Source organism: Peromyscus maniculatus, chromosome 7 (assembly GCF_049852395.1).
Source record: "Peromyscus maniculatus bairdii isolate BWxNUB_F1_BW_parent chromosome 7, HU_Pman_BW_mat_3.1, whole genome shotgun sequence".
Lineage (NCBI taxonomy): Eukaryota > Metazoa > Chordata > Mammalia > Rodentia > Cricetidae > Peromyscus > Peromyscus maniculatus.
In genome coordinates, this window is record NC_134858.1 from 61934151 (window position 1) to 61954948 (window position 20798).

The 20798-nt window shown below is 50.1% G+C and overlaps 1 protein-coding gene across 26 annotated transcripts in view; it reads left to right on the forward strand.

Annotated features, from left to right (window-relative positions):
• The window catches only part of Megf11 (multiple EGF like domains 11), a 337954-nt gene that overhangs the window by 153009 nt on the left and 164147 nt on the right, over window positions 1-20798 (forward strand). For all 26 annotated transcript variants that reach the window (XM_076576504.1, XM_076576500.1, XM_076576505.1 and 23 more), the window contains one exon: window positions 1851-1943. In XM_076576504.1, coding sequence (XP_076432619.1) covers window positions 1851-1943 — 93 coding nt within the window. The remainder of the gene's footprint in view (window positions 1-1850; window positions 1944-20798) is intronic.

The following is a 20798-nucleotide window of genomic DNA, read 5'->3' on the forward strand; positions in this document are numbered from 1 at the left end:
GGCTGATTACAGACCTCTGACCTGTGGGCCACCTGAAGTGGCTCTCCCGGTGTCTTCCCTGCCTGGGGACCTAGACAGAGCTAGGGGAGTAACTATAGGAGCATTAGCTCCAGGGCCAGCATATGCATTAGGGGAGCCTAGAAGACCCCACACCAACGATCACAAGGCCCATTGTCACACAAGTTAGCATCTAGGCCAAGCGGCAGGTCAGTGGCAGCCCTCCAGACTCACCCAGGGAGGCTACCTGCTCCTCAGCCCAGGCCAGCAACAGACAGCAAGATGAATTCTCTCTGCTTTCCGAGTAAAAGCCCTTTATCTCAAGCCCACCCGGGAGATTGACAGGGTTGATGATAACTGCTGATTTCCCGGGCCTGCAAAATTAGTGGGGGTAGCATGTGGGGGTTTCTGTAATTCTGGGCTGATGGATTAGGTGGTGGGGCAGATCTCTGGGGGAGCAAAGGGTGACCTTGGAAAATGTGGATTCTATCGAAAGGAGAGAGCCGTAATCTCCCTTCCTCACACCGGCTGTCAATAGACTGCTCAGTGCTGGGGCGGTGGACGGAAACCGCTCATTGCCTAGCCCGGCGGCTCCGGGGCTGTAGCATTTGACTGCGTGATAAGAAATTGCCAGGCGCTTTCTAATTACAATTATCATCATCGTTGATGTCTCTCTTAATTACTTTCTTATAATTAGCTGTTGCTTTTCCCCCTCAGCATTTGTATACTTTGCAGATTTGCTGACATTTGAGAACCCCAAAATAGGGATGTTTGAGGAGGGGGGGCAGGAAGGTGGGGGGGGCTAGGAAGGTGGGGGCACGGTGTCTGTACTTGCCAGGCAGCCTGCCACAGGAGGGGCTTTAGCGAGGAGAACCTGGGGCCGGCCAAAGATGGAGGGGGCAGGTTTGGCGAGCAGGTGCGGCAGGAGTTTGGGAGTGTCATGGGGGGCTCGGCTTGTGTATGAGCTCCACAAATCCAACACTGGAGTCTTTATAGTCTTCGATTTATTTTCCTTTTGGTCATGTGTGCATGTATGTATGTGAGCATATGCCTCATGGATGTGAATGCCGGTGGAGGCCAGAGGGCCTTGGGTCCCCTGGAACTGGAGTTACAATGTTGTTGTGAGTTGCCAGATGTGGGTGCTGGGAACTGAACCCGAGTCCTCTGGAAGAGCAGCCAGTGCTCTTAACCACTGAGCCATCTCTCCAGCCACTCCCTCCCCACCATTCCACCCCAGTTTTCCCTTTTTCTTTCTCCTCTCTGTTTCTCTGTCGTTGTCTCTGTCTGTCTCTGTTTCTCTCTCTGAGACAGGGTTTCTCTCTAGGCAGCCCAGACTGGCCTCAAGTTCATCTTGATCCTCTAACTTCTCACTCCTGAGTCTCACAGGCATTTATCACTACATCAGCCTGTAGGAGATTATCTTTTTAAGGTAATCAGACTAGCTTCCAACTCACAATGTAGCTGAGGATGACCCTAAGCTCTTGTTCTTCCTTCCTCTACCTCCTTAGTGCTGGGATTAGTGTGTGACACCACACATGATTTATGAGGTACTGGGGATTCTGTCAGCTGAGTTACATCTCTAGTACCTGAAGGCGATATTACCAAAAAGCCAAGGCTGCCCTGTCTCAGGCTAGGGTTTAGTTTCAGGAAGTGAGGCTGAGGCTGAGATAGACCCTTTTGCCAGACACATTTTGAGTTAAACAACTCAAGTCTTATTAAGTTTGATTTTTATCCCCCAAGCCAAAGGTACGTTTGGAGCATCCTTGGGACCAGGGACCCATGACGAAGTGGCTTCTGCTTTGTGCCCAGATGGTTGGTTCTCACTGTCTGCTTTTCTCCCCTCTCACCCGCAGCCCTGTGCACCGAGGAATGTATGCATGGCCGCTGCGTTTCCCCAGATACCTGCCACTGTGAGCCTGGATGGGGAGGCCCTGACTGCTCCAGCGGTGAGTCCGGGCCTTTGGGTACCAGTGGCCCACGGTTCTGACATGCGAAGGGGTGGTGGCGTATGCAAGTTCATTCCTGTGTCCGGTGGAGACGACTTTGGATGTCAGGAAGATGCCAGACACAGTTCGTGTGTGACAGCGTTGGCTGGGGTCAAGGGCTCTAGCGGGATGGGGAGATGGTTCATGGGGTCTTGAGGATTGTAAATGTCGAGAGTTGTGGGGTCATTTGTACAGTTTTCTTTTGATGACCCACCTCTATATATGATCTTTGAGGACTGAGATGAACTTGAGGTGATGTGTGTGCCTGTGTACATACCCAGGTGATCATTAGGCCTGGTCCTCGGCTTGGTTGGTTCAGAGACTCAGTTTCACCGGTGCCCATGGGTGTACAAGGGGCTGGTACATGAGGTTGGCAGCTACCAGGATATCTCTGTGTCCCCAGTAGTAGGAGAAGGGGATACCCCTAGGGGCAGGACACTGTTCCTGTATCTCCATGCATAGAGAATGCCCATTTCTCAGAGAAACCTGACTGGTAAGGAGTCAGGTACACCTGTGGATGACCCAGTGACCCACAGCCACGTGAGATGTTATCTTTATTGTGGCGCTCGTCCCCTAGAGGAGGGATATATCAGGCAAAGCTTAAGAAACTCACTGCCAAGAGTACAGCTGGAGATGAATCCTCCTCCACCTCCTCTCCCTCTGGTAGTCTCAGATGACCCCCTTCCACAGGTGCGTTCTGTAACCCATCAACAACTGTTTAATGCTGTGGTCCTGCTGGCTTTTTCAGAGGCTTTGACTAGCCCTGGAGCCCCATTTTCTTCCTGCTTTGAGCTGAGATAGACCTTTTTCATGGTGACTTGAGTGAAACCATACATAGGCCAAGCCATTAGAGGCCTAAGTCCCACTGTTTTCAAGCCTTGGGTAGCCACCCCTGTGTCCTCTGTCCTGTAGAGGCTGGGATGTTGTAACACCTTAGGGAGAGGCTTGCTGGGTTTTGACACACATTAGCCTGACAGTGTGTACGCCCTCTCCAGCCCTCTGCTGGGTCGGGCAAACCTAGCTGTGGTCTTTTGATAGGCAGATTTGATGCATGGTACCTACGTCTTTGTCTAGCCAGGGCATGAGAAAATGCCAGCCAAAGGAAGGCATGGGATGAGTGGTTTTTGTGTAAAGTCTCGGGCATGCTCCTGGCTTGGTGGAGGGGTCCATATCTGCTTGGAGCTTCCCAGAGCCCCTCTGTAATGTGTGGGGAACCTCTAAATAGCTTCACAGCCTCCTTTTCCTACCCCACTCCACTGCCTTAAAGAAAGGCTGTGGCTGAGAAGGAAGGCCGGACAAGGAAGAGTGCCCCTGAAGGATGTGTGTGTTAGTGTTAAAACAGTTTTCTGTGGACCTGAAGTCCAGGAAGCACAATGGGAGAAACGTCCGAGGGCATGACCCCCGTCCATGTTCAGTTTAGTGTGATTTTGCTAACAGAGGATCTTCGGGGAAGAAACATCTGACTGGAGTGGGTGACCCTTCTGGGTGACCTTGCTAGCTGCTGCTGCCACCTCTTCCCAAGAACGGGGGTGGCCCGTGAAGGAGGGGATGAGGCCTCAGTCTCTCTCCGGCTGTGCGCTTAGCACAGCTGGCTTGGGGCTGTGTGGACAGGTGGGTCTGGGGGCCTTTCAGACACTATCTTTGTCTTGTCTGATCTGCCCTCTGGTGGCCTTTGAGGAATGGAATTCGACAGTGTGTTGAGCAGGCCTTGCACCACAGTGAGTTTACCAAATACCAGGGTTACTTCATAGAATAACATGAGGCTGATTCAACCTCTGTCTCATCACACTTGGGGGCTGGTCAAACCTACAGCTTGCCCCCTACCCCCTAAATCCTCCTGATAAGCTGAGGGCCACCATCCCTGGTTCAAAGGACTTTGCTCTTTGGGATCTACTCAAAGGCATATACGACTGAAGCCAAAGAAAGTCCTAGAAGACTGGTTCTGTATGAGTTGGATTTATTATCGCCGTGACGAAACCCGATAGAAACCATCTGAGAGGGGATGGATTTATTTTAGCTCACTGTTTCAGAGAGTTCAACCCATGGTTGCTTGGCTAAACATCATGGTGATTGATGTGTGTGGAAGAGATTCTTTATCTCATGACTGACAAATAGGGAGGAAGGAAAGAGGGAGTTGAGAGGAAGAGACCAAGGACAAGAGACCTGCCATGGACTCTCTCCCTGTCATCCTACTTCCTCCAACTAGTCTCCACTTCCTAAAGTTTCCACCAACTCTCAAAATAATGCCACCAGCTGGAAGAAGAGCCCTCAACACATGACGCTGTGGGCCACCAGCTGGGAGAAGAGCCCCTCAACACATGACGCTGTGGGCCATGTTCTATGCAGTCCTCGGTAGGCGGCTCCAGCTTCATTTCGAGGGAAAATAGTTTTAGATTAAGGGAATTCATAGAGTCTCACTTCAGAGCATCGGAAGTCTAAATGCCTGGCTGGGAGCTTTCCCATCTTTGAATCCTTCTAGAGATAGGACACTCACTACTTCCTGTGGAAGCTCATTTTGGCTGCTGGGAAATCTTCCCTTCTCCCCAGTGGAAATATTTCTCTGGTTCCTACTGGTTGGTTCTTGCTCACAGTGAAGACGAAGCAGGCTGATGGATTGCCGTGATCTTTTTCTTGGCATGTCTGAAATTTCTCCCAAGGAACCCACTGGACAAGGCCACAGGCTGTGGATGTGGAGTGAGCCGCCCCAGATCAGAGGATGATAGCCATTGAGGCTGCATGGAAGAAACAGGGGCTCCTCCCACAGCTCAGCCCTTCGGGTATTACAGGACGGCCACTGATCTCCTCCCCTTTTCTTCTTTGAAATGTGTCATGTCTTCTGGGACATCATTTCGGCTGCCTCTCCATCTGTCTTTTTCCTGTAGCCTGGGGCCTTGATTTCCCTTAAATTATCATGCCTACATCCAAGCACATAATGGCAGGCTCGCTCTGACCAGTGTTGAGAGAGAACAGTGTTGTTCCTATCACCGCCACCATCAGTTGAACTTGACCATTAACTGGACACTGTCTTGCTCTTATTTCATCTTCACAGCATCCCTATGCTGAGGAATGATTAGGCTTGATTTACAGATGGAAAAGACAGGACAGAGAGCCGTGTGGAGAAATGCTCATAGACACAGCTCACGTGTAAATGGTGAGACCAGGATGGAGCCAAAACCTCGGTTCCAAATCTGAACTCTGCAGGTGCATTTACCCATATGGGCATGCGTAGAGGCCAGAGGTCAGCAGAGCGTCTCTTCATCTATCACTATCCCTTATTTTTTGAGGCAGGGTCTCCCACTGAACCTGAAGCTCACTAAGTAAGCTGGGCTGCCTGGCCAGTGAGCCCCAGGGAGTCCTCCTCTCTCTGCCTCATCCCTGCCAGTGCTAGGGCTTAAATGTGGCCACACCTGTTTTGTTTTTTGTTTTTTAAGATTTATTTGCTTATTATGTATACAGTGTTCTGTCTGCATGCATGCCTGCATGCCAGGAGAAGGCATCAGATCTCATTATTCATGGTTGTAAACCACCATGTAGTTATTGGGAATTGAACAAAGGACCTCTCAAGAACAGCCAGTGCTCTTGACCTCTGAGTCATCTCTCCAGCACCGCCCCTTTTCATGTGGGTGCTGGAACTCAAAACTCAGATAGAGTCTCGGGCTTGCTCAGCAAGCTCTTTTGCCTCGTGAACCGTCTTCCCAGCCATAGACCTGAACTCTTAATGATTGTAGTCTTCCTTCCGGGTGTTCAGTCCTTGTTAATACAGCCTTGGGCTGAAATAGGTTTTCCTTTTTTGAATTATGTGTATGTGGGGGTGAGGAGTATGTGCACATGACTGCAGGTGTTGATGGAGCCCTGAGGCACTGAGTCTCCTGGAGCTGGAGTCACAGGCAGCTGTGAGCTGCACAAGGTGGGTGTTAGGAACTGAGCTCAGATCCTCGGGAAGAGCAGCGAATGTTCATAACCAATGGGCTGTCTTTCTAGCCCCTGAAACAGGTTTTCAATGTGAGAACATAGTTGCTCTCAGGAGAAGGAAGAATGTGTTTATAAGCTTTGATTCTGAGACACCACTGTAGGAAAACACAACTTAGGATCAGATGTGATCTAAGCATCAGGCCTGCTTGTGTTGCTGGACACCCACCCCCTGCTCTGCATGGCCCGGGGAGGAGTGTCTCTCCAGGTACAGTATGTATCCCTAGAGATCTCAGGTTGGGTCTGTACATGGGATGGGAAAGCCTCAGATTGGCTTCAGGAGGAAACAGCAGGCTTACTTGGTTTGGATTTTTTTCCCCATTTATTTTTAAATTATACCTGTTCACATTAAAAAGAAAAAGTTTAGGCCTTTAATCCCAGAACTCGGGAGGCAGAGCCAGGCAGATCTCTGTGAGTTCGAGGCCAGCCTGGTCTACAGAGTGAGATCCAGGACAGGCACCAACCAAGTAAACACAGAGACTTTTATTGCTTACAAACTGTATGGCCATGACAGGCTTCTTGCTAACTGTTCTTATAGCTTAAATTAATCCATTTCCATAAATCTATACCTTGCCACGTGGCTTGTGGCTTACCGGTGTCTTCACATGCGGCTTGTCATGGCTGTGGCTGGCAGTGTCTCTACCTCAGCCTTCCGCTTCCCAGAATTCTCCTCTCTTCTTGTCCCACCTACTTCCTGCCTGGCCACTGGCCAATCAGTGTTTTATTTATTGACCAATCAGAGCAATTTGACACACAGACCATCCCACAGCACCTGTCTCGGAAAACAAAACAAAACAAAACAAAAAAACAAAAACAAAGAAACAAAACAAAACAAAAGAAAAAAGAAAAAGTTTACCAACAGCATAGATTCCAGGTCACAGCCCAGCTCACCTCTACCTTTGGATGGTAGGAACTCTGGCATTTCTCTGACATTTGTATACAGCACTGGACCTGGATCCCACATGTGAGTGCTAGCCAGAAACACACTCCTTTAATTCAGCCCTAAGTTGTACACTCATGTCCTTGTCAATAAGCATTAATCTCTTTTAAATTTTTAATGGCCGTCTAGACTTTCATTCTGTGGTTTACTGCGTGTATTTCACCAGGCCTGGCGGGTGGACATTTAGGTTGTTTCTGATCCTTTCCTTTCACCGGATCCTTTGGGCCTGTTCACCATAGAACTGGGAGTTTTTCCGCAGTTTAGAAAGTACAAGATGGGGCTGGGCTTGGGACTCAGTCTGCAGGGTGCTTGCCTGGCACTTACTACTGTGTGTTCATCCCCCGCACTGTGTGAACTGAGCATGTTGGTGAAAGACTGTGACCCCAGCACTCCAGAGACAGAGACGAGAGGATCCAGAGTTCAACATCATACTTGGCTGCATAGTGAGTTTGAGGCCAGCCTGGAACACATGAGACTATCTCAAAAAAAAAAAAAAAAATCAGTAACAACTAAAGGCCCTTTTGATTTGCAATTGGTTGACTCTTTAGCACCACAGATGCAGAGGGCTGGATGTACCCCAAAGCCAACATATGCCCTAAGACTCCTTTGGCCTGTGGTTGATGAAAACTTTAGAATTCAGAGCATGGGCAGAGGAACCTGACCACCACAGGGGGAATGTTGCCCTGAGCCCGAGTTTGACTCTCTGGCCTCGCACGCCCAGTGTGTACTGTGTGTTCTTTGAAGCCTACCCAGGGCAGCTGAGCTGCACACAGATACTTCTCTGTTCTACAGTGTGTGTGTGTGTGTGTGTGTGTGTGTGTGTGTGTGTGTGTGTGTGTGTGTGTAGCCAATGAGATGGTTCAGTGGGTAAGGGTGTTCACTGCAAGCTTGATAACCTGAATCTGATCCCCAGAATCCACAGGGTGGAAGGAGAGAACCACCCCTGACATGTTATCTTCTGACTACCATATGCCTGCATGTGTGCATGTACACCCCACACACACACACACACACACACACACACTCACACACACACACTCACATACACTGAATAAAATATAAAATTTAAGTGTGTATGTAAACTACATGAGGCAGTGCATGCCTTTAATACTGGCACTAGGGGGTGGAAGCAAAAGGATCAGGAATTCAAGGCCATCCTAAATACCTGGTGAGTTCAAAGGCAGTCTGAGACTTGGAAGGAAGGAAGGAAGGAAGGAAGCAAACAAGCAAGAAAGCAAGCAAGCAAGCACTTGGCAAGTCCATCATGTGCGATGTATGCCCCCTGGATCTGGGCAACCCCCTAGATGAAACATCACTGTTTCTAAAGTGACCAATGGTTGATCACATCCAGTGACATAAAGACAGTCATGACCACAAGTCACTGTCCTGCAGATTTCCCCTCTATGTGAATTTTGGCACAGACCTTCCAAGAATATTTTGGAGACTTTTTCCAAAATCATGGGATTATATATATGTGAAGAAGGGCCTGGGGTCCTGGATGAAAATGTCGGAACAATTCTTCTTGCACCTGTCTCTCCCTCCTCCCCTTAGCAGCCCAATTTCTTCTAGGGATAAATTCCCGGAAGTGGCAGGGGAGGATGTAAATATCCGTCATCTGGTACCTGCCCCTGCCCTGCCTTTTGCAGCTGCCAAGGGATTGAAGGATTAATCATTCTGACAGCCCTCGAGGAGACAAATTTGGCTCCAAGGTGGGGATGGGGACTCTCTATGCTTTTGCAGACTTAGACCCCCACTGACTAATTTCTCTAAGGGCCATCACTGATTTCTTTCTGCTCTGTAAAGGAAGGAGGTAGACAGCCCAGCTCTATGGATTGTCTGAGCTCTTCAACTAAGCAATGTGGGGAAATGGAGTGACCATGTGCTTGGCCATAAACCTGCGTCCCATATAATAATAAAGCGTGAGTGGACGGGACGTCAGTTTATACTGGATAAGGACGACAGAGTGGCCCTTATTAAATTGCGCAAGGCTCACAAGTGGAGATAAAAGGGGAAAGAAGTTTTCCTATATTGAATATCTTGCTTTTTAAAGTAATTAGGAATATTAAAGCGCTGACAATGATTGAGATAGAAACATTATTCATAACTTTTATTTCCGTGCTGGGCAATGATCCAGTATATTTCATTTATGAGGTTTGAGCTGTAAGGAGAAGGACGTGAGCCAATTCCTAAATTAAATATGCCCTGTTAACTTTTATAAATGATGCCCAAGAATTAACTTGGAAGTTTAAGCTTTCATTGTATTATTTAATTATTGCCTTTCCTAGGCCCCATGTCTCTGTTCCCATGGTGCTTTGCAGTTTGGGTTGTTAGACAATAGAATGGGATTTGGGGTTTGGTCTTAGGGATCCCCAGAAAAGGTGGATGGGGTCAGTGTGAAAGAGGCTGTCATCCTGGAGTGGTCCCAGCATCTTAACTTGCCCGGAGCTCCCCTTCTGTTTGCATGGAAAACCTGTGGCAATAACTGCCCAGCAGTGGCCCACTGCCTCGCAAGCTCCTCCCCGCTCTGGGATCCTGGGCTCTCGGTGGCAGGACTACCCAGCTGCCCTGAGGAGTGACTGCAGCAGGGCCCAACTCCGCCAAGTCCAGTGTGTTGCCTTGAATGATGATGGCGGTCAACGTGGCTCTAGGTTCATTTTGCAAATGGAAATAAAACACTGAGCTGGGGGTGTAGTTCAGTTGGCCGGATGCATGGCTAGCATGGATGGGATTCTGGGTTTATCCCCAGCACTGCAGTAAGCCAGGCTGGTGGTACGTGTGTTATCCCAGCACTCAGGTGGTACAGGCAGGAGGAGCAGGAGTTCAAAGTCCTCCTCAAACATAATGAGTTCCGTGTGGGATATACGAGACACTATTTCAAACATAATTGTAACTAAAATTATAAAAAGGAAAGGAAGGAAAACCCCTACCAGTTCCAACCTATGCCCATGCTCCTGAGCTAGCTGGGGGCCTGCCTGGCCACACAGCTTCTCAAACTGTCCTTGAACAAATTGTGGTTAAAATATGCTTGGCATAAGATTTACTGTGGTAACCAGTTTTGTAGACAGTTTCGTGACATCAGTTCAGTCATGTGGTTGTACACTCATCAACACTACCCACCTCCACGACTTCTCCTCTTCCTCAGCTGAAACTCTGACGCCATCAAACCAACCCAACTCCCAACCCCTAGCAGCACCCATTCTCCATTTTCTTTTTTTTTGGGGGGGATAGATGGGGATTGAGACAGGGCCTCACTATTGAGGTTGGTCTTCAGCTCTGCCTCCTGAGGGCTGGGATTAAAGGTGTCTGCCACCACACCCAACTCCATTCTCTTTTCTCTCCGACTCTGACTACCCTGTCCTTCATTTTAGTGGGGATACATAGTATTGAACTTTTTTGCAGCTGGCATGTTTCATGGCACCATAAAAATACGCGTGTCAAAGGTCACTATAGTCAGAGTCAAGTGGAGCCATCTGGATGGGGGACAATGCTTTCACATCTAGTAAGTGGCTAGTGTCAGAATATATAAAGAATTCCTGTGGGACAGAAAAGTCTAATCTATCTGGCTTTAAAGTAGGCAAAGGTTGGGAACAGAGCACAGGGGTAAGAGTACTCGCCTAGCATGTGTGAGGCCCTAGGTTCACATTCCAGCATGGCAAAAGAGAGGTGAAAAACACAACAGAAAGAAGAAGACAGCGGTCCTGAACAGACATCTAGACATCACTCCAAGGAAATAGAGAAGGTGGCTAACAGGTACGTTAGAGTGCAGAGAAGAGCCCACCATTACAAACGCATAGCAAAGCTCAGTGTGATGTCGTCTAACCCAAATACAAAAACAAAACAAAAATCACCCCCAGGAGGGCAGGGGCGGAGTTCAGCTGGCAGTGTGCTTGCCTAGTCTGCCGAGCCCTGGGTTTGACCCTCAGCATGCGTCAGCTGGGCGCAGTGGAACACTGCTGTAATTCTCTATGACACAGGATGCGGAGGCAGCAAGATCAGGAGTTCAAGGTCATCTTTTGGTGACATAGTGAGCTTGAGGCTAGCCACCAGGCATCCAGAGGGGGCATGGCCCTAAGAGGTTAGTGGAGAAGCTGGAGAAAGGGAAGAAAGCCCAAGAGCGTCCGGACTGAGATCTCCCAGGCTGATGACTATTAGCAAGGATGCTTCAGCTATGCGTTAGGGCTCGATGCCCCTTCTGACCCTGAATCTGGGGGATTCTTGTCGGCCTTCAGCACAGTCTCTGCTTTCACTGTGTCCCTGCAGCACACTGGCACAGGCAAGGGGAGGGATGGTAAGCATCGTGGCCCCTGGAATAGGCCCTGCACTCTCATGAGCAAGAGAACCCTCTTCTGGCTCCTCCTCTGCCTGGGTGGCCCTGGCCAAGTCCTTCCCCCTCTAGAGGGTGAGGCATGGGGTGCCTCAGTGGTTTCATCTGTAAATGAGACTCTAGCGTTGTGTGATGCTGCTTCGGAGGAATCAAATCCCAGCACCAGCTTGATGGCCACGGTGGTAGGGAGGAGGAGGCCTTCCTGCTGACCCTTGGGGAGTCTCCTTGGCCTTGTCCATGAAGACATAGCCCTCCTGTGCTTCTTGCTTCTCTCTTCATTCTCAACCTCGACAGGATAGGGAGGCGTGGGGACCCTGGAGGTCTCCTCTTGACACTTTCTAGGCCCTCTCAGGCAAGGCTGAGCTCTTGATGGCCCAGGTATAGGCTGGTTCTCCCCACAAACCCAAGCAGGGTCCGGAGGGTCCAGGGCCACTGGGCAGCCAAGGCTCTCTCCTGGACTGTTTCTCGCTACACTGAGCTGCTGTGTTCTCAAGGTTAGAGCAACTCTAGATGAATGAGTTTCACAGCAATCACCCCCTGCGGCTGCTCACTTGGCTCTGCCTCGCTTATAGCCCCTTGCAGATCCAGCCTGGGTTGTCTTCTGCCAGCATCTGCTGGGCCCGGGGGCTTCCCCAGGATGGTGGGTCCTGTGTTAGCCCTCCACGCTGAGGCAGCCACTGTGACAGGAACAGAAGGGAGCTGTGGATGGCAGCAAGTGCTTTGTCAAGGTCTGTGAGCAGGAGGAGCTGAGGGCCCCCCAGAATTATAATATGGAACAGCAACACCACAGCCTGGCCACAGCTCAGCCGCTCCACGAGCTCCCTCTCACAGTTTCATCCATGTGATGCATAATTACTGAGCTCCTGCCAGGGGCCAGTGGAGCCAGGGGGTTCAGGGATGGGTATCACTATTGAGGAGGAGGGTGTGGCTCCTCAGAGAACCTGAGTGGAAGCCTGAACTACCAGCATAGAGCCAACAACAACACGAAAGACGGGAAGAAAAACTCTGGCTCTGTGTGTGTGTGCGTGCACACTTTCACAGGTATATATGTACACGTGTATGTACTTGCCTGCGTGAGCACATGTGTGGAGGCTAGAAGCATCTTCCTTGATCTTTCTCTACCTTATATATTGATGCAAGGTCTCACACTTGAACCCAGACCTTACCTGTTTATCCGGTCTAGCTAGCCAGCTTGCCTAAGGTTCCCACCTCTGACTCCTGAGCACTGAGATTACAGGTGGTCTGCTAACGTTTATGTGGGTGCTGGAGATCTGGCTCTGGTCTTCGCGTTTGTTCAGTAAGCATTTTGCCCACTGAGCGATCTCCCCAGCCCAGACTCTGGCTTTTATGGGAAGGGAACCCCCATGTTTGAGAAAGCCGTCATGAGAAGCAGAGGGAGGCAGAAGCCAAGTGTACACCCTGCTCCCCATTTTAGAAGCAGACTCTTCTTTAAAAGCACGTCCAGAGGAGATAAGCAGTGGCCTGGAGTCCCCCAGCCGAGGGTTGTCAGAGCTCTGAATCTGTTTTTGGGGTTTTTGAAATAGGGTATCGCTGTGTAGCCCAGGTTGGCCTCAAACTCACAGCCTCAGCCTCAGCCTCAGCCTCAGCCTCAGCCTCTAGCTGTTATCACAGGGTGCTGTGATCGCCATCTTCCTGACACTTTGCACACGGATGTCGGTGAAAGGGATGGGAAGGTTGGTATTGGAGAGGAGCCTGAAGAAGCCCCCAAGGGTGCTGAGAGCTGACCCAGCCCTGTCCTGAGTCCCTGGCGACAGGAGCACCATCTCCCCTCCTGGATGAGCCTTCCCGCAGTCCCAACCTCTCTCTTTTGGGGATACCCAGGCCCAGCGGCAGTGCTCAGGAAGCCCTGGAGGACATGTGATTGGTTCCTTACACAGTCACCTTTCCCTGTGGGTGGCTCTCTGGAGAGGTGAGAAGTGAGAGGAAGAAGATGGCGGTTGCCCTGTTTTCTGCCAGATGATGGGGCAGGTGGGGACGGCTCATAGACCTCAGGATGTAGGACTGAAGACTCCCATCCCTCCTCTGTCTCGGGACCAGGTTGTGGTACTGGGTGACACATACCGGGAAGGAAGGGAGCCCTTCCCAGAGCCCATTGCTCCCCACGAAGAACTGCCAGGCTTAGCCTGTGCCAGCCCCACCAGGTCCTGAGAAGGCAGACTGTCGGCAGAGGGTTGTGCCAGGCCACTGTTCCCCGCTCACCAGGAGAAGCTTCTTAGGTTTCCCTCACACCTTTGCTTCCTCTCAAATCAGAAAGATGTGGAATCAGTCATGTCATGGGTCATATTCTGAAAGTTGGCTTTACGTACCTGATTGTACCAGAAACTGGGCAACCCAGAGTTCATCCACGTGAGTTGCCTGTTGGCGGGATATTTGGTGATAAAAAGAGGGGGGTGTATTCCACTCGACTCAGCTCTGGCCATCTGCTCCCTGAGACAAAATTAATAAACGACACACAGGGAGCCTTGAGAACTGGGGAGGGGGAGGGGGAGGGGAGTCTGCCTCAGATGTGACAAATGCAGAGCCGAGTGGCAGGAGCCTAGCTGGCGTAGTCACGAGGGGCTGGCAGCCCGTGCCCACGTCCCTCCTGGGCTCCTCGGGGGGTTCGTAAAGGACACAGTTCTCCCCCGTACACATGAATGCATGGCCATGCTTCCAGAGTGGTGTGGGAAGTGAGGTACTCAGGGGAAGGAATCACGAAGCAACTGAGCTGGGCGCCTGCCAGGTGGATCCACCAGCGGGGAGGAAAAGAGAAGCGTGGCCTCTCTGCCAAGAGGGCTGTGGTGGAGGGTGGCGCTGCGATGGAGTAAATGCAGCCCTGAGTGTGTGCGGCTGGAGCTGGCTACGAACACAGCCCACCTCCACAGCTAGTGAGTGCGGACCAGGACCTGCGCTCTGTGGGGAAGGATGCTGAGGTCCAGGGCTCTCAGCTGCTCTGCAGGGGTGAGATGTGTTTCTGCTGCAGGGGTCAGGCTTTGCGTGGGGCCGAGACTGCACCGGGTTCCTCTCCTGTGTAGCCTGCCTTCCTAACTCTACTCAAAACTTACTCCCTGTACAGTCTCAACCCCTCGCCACTGCCCTCCCCATCGTTCAAACAAGGAAACTGAGACCTCTGGGCGGGCACACGGCTGGCTGGTGGCAGAGCAGGGTTAGAGCTAATCTCTGTAGACAGCACTCAGAATCTCAGTTGGTACTTCTTTCCAGGCTCTCTCCTCTCTCTAGTCCCCCCTACACTTGGGAAATGAGGAGTCTGTGAAAACAGGACAGGGGCCATGTCACTTCCTGCTCCCTATGGCCTGTAACAAGTACATAGCTCTTCCACAGGCCTCCAGGCTCCCTCAGGACTCCCACCTGGTCACCACTGTGCTTCCCCTCATTCTCACCGATACTGGCTTCTTTGTTGCTATGATAAAATACCAGCAAAAACAACGTAAGAAAGGAAGTGCCGGGCGGTGGTGGCGCGTACCTTTAATCTCAGCACTCTGGAGGTGTGGTGGATCTCTGTGAGTTCGAGGCTAGCCTGGTCTACAGAGCGAGATCCAGGACAGGCACCAAAAATACACAGAGAAACCCTGTCTTGAAAAAAAAAGAAAAGAAAAGAGAAGAAAAAAACAAAAAAAAAAGAAAAAGAAAGAAAAGAAAGGAAGGGTTTGGCCAGGCATGGTAGCACATGCCTTGGGAGGCAGAGGCAGGTGAATCTCTGAGTTTGAGGCCAGCCTGGTCTACAGAGTGAGTTCCAGGACAGCCAGGGTTATGGAGAAAGACCCTATCTAAAAACAAACAAACAAGCAAAACGAATAATAAGAATAAAGGAAGTATTTATTCTGACTCGTAATTTATCATGGTAGGGAAGGCATGATGGGAAATGATCGAGATGGCTGCTCACACTGCATCCACAGTCAGGAAGCAGAGTGATGAATGCTGGGGCTCAGCTTGCTCTCTCCTCTCCAGTCATTCTGGGGCCCTTGTCCATGGAGTGGTTCCACCACAGGTAGGGTAGGACCCCGCCCCCCCATGAGTCTACTCTAGAAATAGAAAGTTATCTCCTAGGTGTCTCTATTGATAGATCCTGTCAATTTAATGATTAATGTTTGCTGCCGTACACACTATCTCATTACTCATCTCTTTCTCATCTCCCCTTGATCCATTGGCCTGTGGCCAGTTCTGAAGCCAGAACGGCGTCCACCGTGCCCATAGCCGGCATGGTCCTCAGTACCCTGATGCTCACTGTTGAATTGTATGGTTCACTCTCCCTCACCTGCTGCCTTGAGACCTCCTCCACAGCAGGGCTGACGTCTAACTTGTGCCTGTAACACCGAGTTACCCATGCTGTCTGGCACATACAGACCCTCTGTGAAGTGAGATCCAGTGGGCTTGCTCTTCCATCTGATCCCACCCTCTACCCCTCTGAGATAACACTGTGGTGGTGATGCTAGGGCTGGGGGAGAGGGTCTGGCTCTGTAGGAGGCTTCAATAAGAAAACAAGCAAGCAAGCAAACCAGTTTGTTACTTGATCTGCCAGAGTTTTCCTGCCAAGTTTCTTAAGGGCTATGCCATGAGGCTGGACTCACATGGGTTCTTCAGAGGAAGCTGCTCAAACTAGTAGCTAGAGAGAAAGGAAAGACACCAGGAAGGAGAGACCCAGAGCCACAGGAAAGATACAATCTGAGGTTTCAATGCTCAAGATGGGACAGACTGCCAAGGCACTAGGGAGGCCTGGGAGCCGGGCCAATGTGCCAGGCCAGGCCAGACGGTGTGCTGCTCTCACACCAAGGTCCAAGAGCTTGAATGTGCCTCAGCGGGCAGGGGCAGCTCCCGAGGGTGCATTTTGCATCAGTTGAGTCTGCCTTGCTTCCTGGTGGGACACCCCAACTCCTTCTTCTTCCAAGGCACCTGGGATCAATTCTGAACCTGGGTATGGGGAAGAAGAGAGGCTGCTGAGTACCGTAGCCCTGGCCAGTCCTTCCAGGCCAGCTGGGCCATGTCCTCTCCCCCCTGTGCCTGACTAGAGGTGACCAAGGAACATATGGTAGCTCTCTTGGCATTGGGTAGGTAGCAGCTTGGACGGGGGAGCCACCATGATTAAGAGTTGATGAGTGGACCTGGAAAGGCCCAGTGGGCACATGTTAACCTGATACCTCCTGCCTTCCTGCTGGGCCAGGGAAGGAGACTGGATGGCAGTGATTGACAGACACCTGTGGATAGCCCTGCTGCCCCCCCCCCCGCCCCGCCCCGGCATCTCTTGCCCCCAGCTGGCCTCTTGTCCTCAGCCCTACCTCCACCTCCTAACACCTTGTGAGAACCCTAGGCAGACCAGCCACCACCTAACAGTGCTGTACTAGTGGAGGCTGGGCAGAACTGGAGAATCCGTCACCCCCTAATGAGGGAAGCCCATTCTGAGAGTCTGGGTAATAGGCCTCAAATTGAATAATTAATAAAGTTATAAAAATATGTCTGCTTTATGGCCAGAATAACTCAGCCTCAATCAGAAGCAATTATTTCTTATAGTTATACCACTTGGAATTTTTCACAAATGTCTTCATGAACAGAGCTATAGCAGCAAGACAGGATTCCAGGTTTGATTGCCTGCTTGAGAAGTCTGCTGAAACCAGTTCTAGTCAACTAGGGCTTTTTTCAGTCAAGATGCATCCATCTTTCTATCCATCTGCCCCATCACCTCCCCTGTCAGTTCAGCTAAACATCCCCCTGTCCACTATGTATCAGAGTATCCATCCATCTATTATTCTATTTACTCATCTGTCAATCTTTTCATTCATTTTCCTTGTATGTGAACATCTTTCTGTCTACCCATCCATCCACAAATCCATCCCTCTACCTACCCACCTATCCTCCCACCCATTTACTCATTCATCCACCTACCTACCCACTCATCCATCCATTCACCCAACCATCCATCCATCATCCATCTATCCATCATCCATCCATCCACCCATCATCCATCCATCCACCCATTATCCATCCATCCACCCACCCATCCATCCACCCATCATCCATCTATCCATCATCCATCCATCATTCATCCATCCATCATCCATCCACCCATCATCAATCTATCCATCATCCATCCATCCATCCATCCATCCATCCATCCATCCATCCACCCATCATCCATCTATCCATCATCCATCCATCATCCATCCATCCATCCATCCATCCATCCACATTCAGTAGACATCTCTTGAGTACCTTCTATGTGTGCAACATTGTGCTATGTTCTGGGTATAAGGACCCCACTCAAAACTGTCAGAGGTGTATACCTGGTTCCACCCTGAGCCCAACTTTCAGGAGGACCCAAGATGAGACACTCTTTTGACCATCAGTGAAACATGAAAAGTCAGTGTGACACTGAGCTCCCAAGGATGATCAGGGTCAAGAGGCTCAGGGCTACTTGCTGGGGACTCGCACTTGCTTTTTAGGATACTGGACCTAAGTGATTCTGAGCCAAAGCTTCTCATACTTTCTAAAAGTCCTGTAGGCAATCCTTCCTTAAACCCACTGTTCTTTTTGCAAGAAAAATACCTCCTTTCTGGTTTCCCTGTCTAAACGGGGTATCTTTTCCTCTTCTTTAAGTTTTATTACATTTATTTGTCTGTGCATGTGTGTGAGTGTAAGTATGTGGGCACATGTGCCACAGCGCAGCCATGGAGGTTAGGAGACAACTTGTGGGGGTTGGGTCTTTCCTTCTGCCATATGGGTGGTTAGGGAATCTTCCTTAGTAAGGTAGGTACCAACTCCTGGAAGTTGGCCTCTGACCTTCACACGTACACCATGGCAAGTTCTCTCTCTCTGCCTCTCTCTCTCTCTCTCTCTCTCTCTCTCTCTCTCTCTCTCTCTCTCTCTCTCTCACACACACACACACACACACACACACACACACACACACAAATAAATAAGTGAAAAAAATTGTAGTTCTAGAAAGGATGAAGTGGTGAGAGTGTGAATCTGGCAATATAATTTAGGGAGCAATTGGTAATTTTAAGCAAAGATAGCAAAAAATATCCACCCCACAGTACCAGGTATTGCAAACCCCTTCCTACCACAGTCTAGATTAATAAACAGTTCCATAGTGTGTCCCAGCACACACATATACACCCACTGATATTTTTAAATCTCTTCTAATTAATTTTTTAAAGTGATAGCTTTGACCTATTGTATTGATTTCATGACTTTCCTCCGGGTTCCCACCCACAGTTTGCTCCAGGGACGTCTCTGGCATGCAGAGCCCTGAATCATCATTGGTAATGGGGAAAAGCCGCTCACAACACAGAGGTCCCTTAAGAGGGAAATGGATAAATTGTAATATATTCCCACAAAGGAATCTCCACAGCAGTTAAAATGAATGAAGTTGTGCTCTGTCTGTCTGCCTGGATGAATCTCAAATATATCACAGTGGGTAGAGAAAAAGCCAGGTGCAGAGGGCTACATACATAACATCCAGTATCACTTACGCAAGTTTAAAAGCGTACAAAATAATGAATGTGTTATTTATGGGCATATGCATATGTTGTAAGTGTGTAAAAACAGACGTGGAAATAATGAACAATAAGTCAGGCGTGGGTTCCCTGGGGCGGGAGTGGATGGATAGGGAGAGACCTAGAATGAGCACATCCGGCTGTGTGATGTTTTACATCTGAAATAACAGCAGTAGCAGAAAGGGCAATGTTCAGATTGGTTGGGTGGACATAGTGTTCTATTTATTTTCTCTAAACCTCATCAAAGTATTCTTATGCAAAAAGGGGGTCATTGCCACCTCTTTTGGGGGCACCCAAGCACATATGGACCAGTGGGGTGGGGAGAAATGTGTTAATTTTTGCTCAGCCTCAGGTGTTTATTTTGTTTAGTTCAGCAAGAGCTAATTGAGTACCTGTTACGGGCTGATTGGCAGGAAGGTGGGGGCACTGTTACAACTTTGGGACTCAAAAAGGGCGCAGCTGCCCACCCATCAGTGCCATCAAAAGCAGATGGACAGGCTGGGGAGCCGGCTGTCAGTCAAGTGCTTGCCACGCAAGCACTAGGACCTGAGTTCGGCTTCCCAGTACCCACGTGACAAGGTGGACGTGGTGGGGCACAGTTCTAATCCCAGCCCCAGTGGGCTAGAGACAGGAGGATCCTGGGACTCACTGGCCAGGCAGCCTTGCCTAATGGTGAGCCCTAGGTCCCAGTGAGAGATTCTATCTGAAAAACAAGGTGGGCAACTTCTGAGGATGCCTCCTGAAGCTAACCCCTGACCTCCACATGCTTACCTGCACATGTGTACACACACCCCTCAGACAAATACCCCCTCCCACATGCATGTGCACACTCAAACACACAAGTCAACATTCGTGTTGCAAAGAAAAAGCCAAGATTCAGAATGCATGTCTCATTGGAGAACTCTCTAGAGGAGGTGAGCACCAAGCTGAGCCTTGAAGGATAGAGAGACTTCACTGAAGATTCTGGAAAGGAGATGAAGCTGGAGTTCCAGAGAGCCTTGGTTTGAATGGAGGAAAATGAAGTAGGCGTCCTGCCTCTCTAACCTGAACGCAGAGGCTGGAAGAGTTCAAAACTCCCTGGACAGCAGCACCCAGGGTGAGATAATGGAGTGGAGAGGGGGTCTCATTAATCATGGGCACTAAGAAGAGCTGGCTCCTCCAGGATGCAGGAAATTGGAGATAACTTGCCTGCCCAGGAAAAGCACAGCCTCTCGGGGCCAGCCCATTCCACCGTCCATCCTCAGGCAGGAAGGAAGGGGGGCAAAGGCCTGCTCAAATCCCAGGCTGCAAATTTATTTGACCAGCTCCCAATAAATTCCTCATGCCAGAGGCCTGGCCATCCATCTCAGGTGGCAGAACAGACAGCGGTGGAGGTGGATAGCAGGGGAAGCGTCGGTCTTAGATTGCTCGGGGACACGGCCACATGTCTTGCTAGGAGGCAAGCCCCTAAATCCTCCTCTGACTTGCTCCCCCCTAGTAAATCTGAATAGTTTAAAATAACTCCTTCCGACCTTGAGGCTGGTGCCAACTTTCTGCCATCCATCAGCCCTGGCCGGTTTCTTATTAAGGTTCTGCTGTTCCTTTGGAAAAGTCGCCACCTTAAATCAAGGGGCCGATAGGGCAAGGGAGAGACACAGGACCTGGAGACAGTGGGGTGACAGAAAGTCGGGAAGATGAGGTGCCAGGACAATGCTGAGGTGAACCAGTCCGCCTCTCGGGCCTCAAGGCTGATCCTCCAAAGTGAGCTGCCTCCAAGGTCTTCCACGTGGCTGCAGGGAGCAGGTTGAGGCTGAGCAACCTGCAGCCACAATGCACCATCCCTTCAGTCATCCAGCACTCACTACTTGGGACCACAGCTGCTAATTTGCACACTGTGACCCATACCTTTTTGTCTGTGTGTGCACCTGTGAGTATAGTATAGGTACAGTTTGCATGTGTGCACATGTCCATGCAGAGGCCAGAAGTCCATCTTGTTTATTTTTTTAGATTAAAAAATTATACTTGTGTATGTATGTGTCTGTGTATATGAGTGAGTGTGTGTGTGTGTGTGTGTGTGTGTGTGTGTGTGTGTG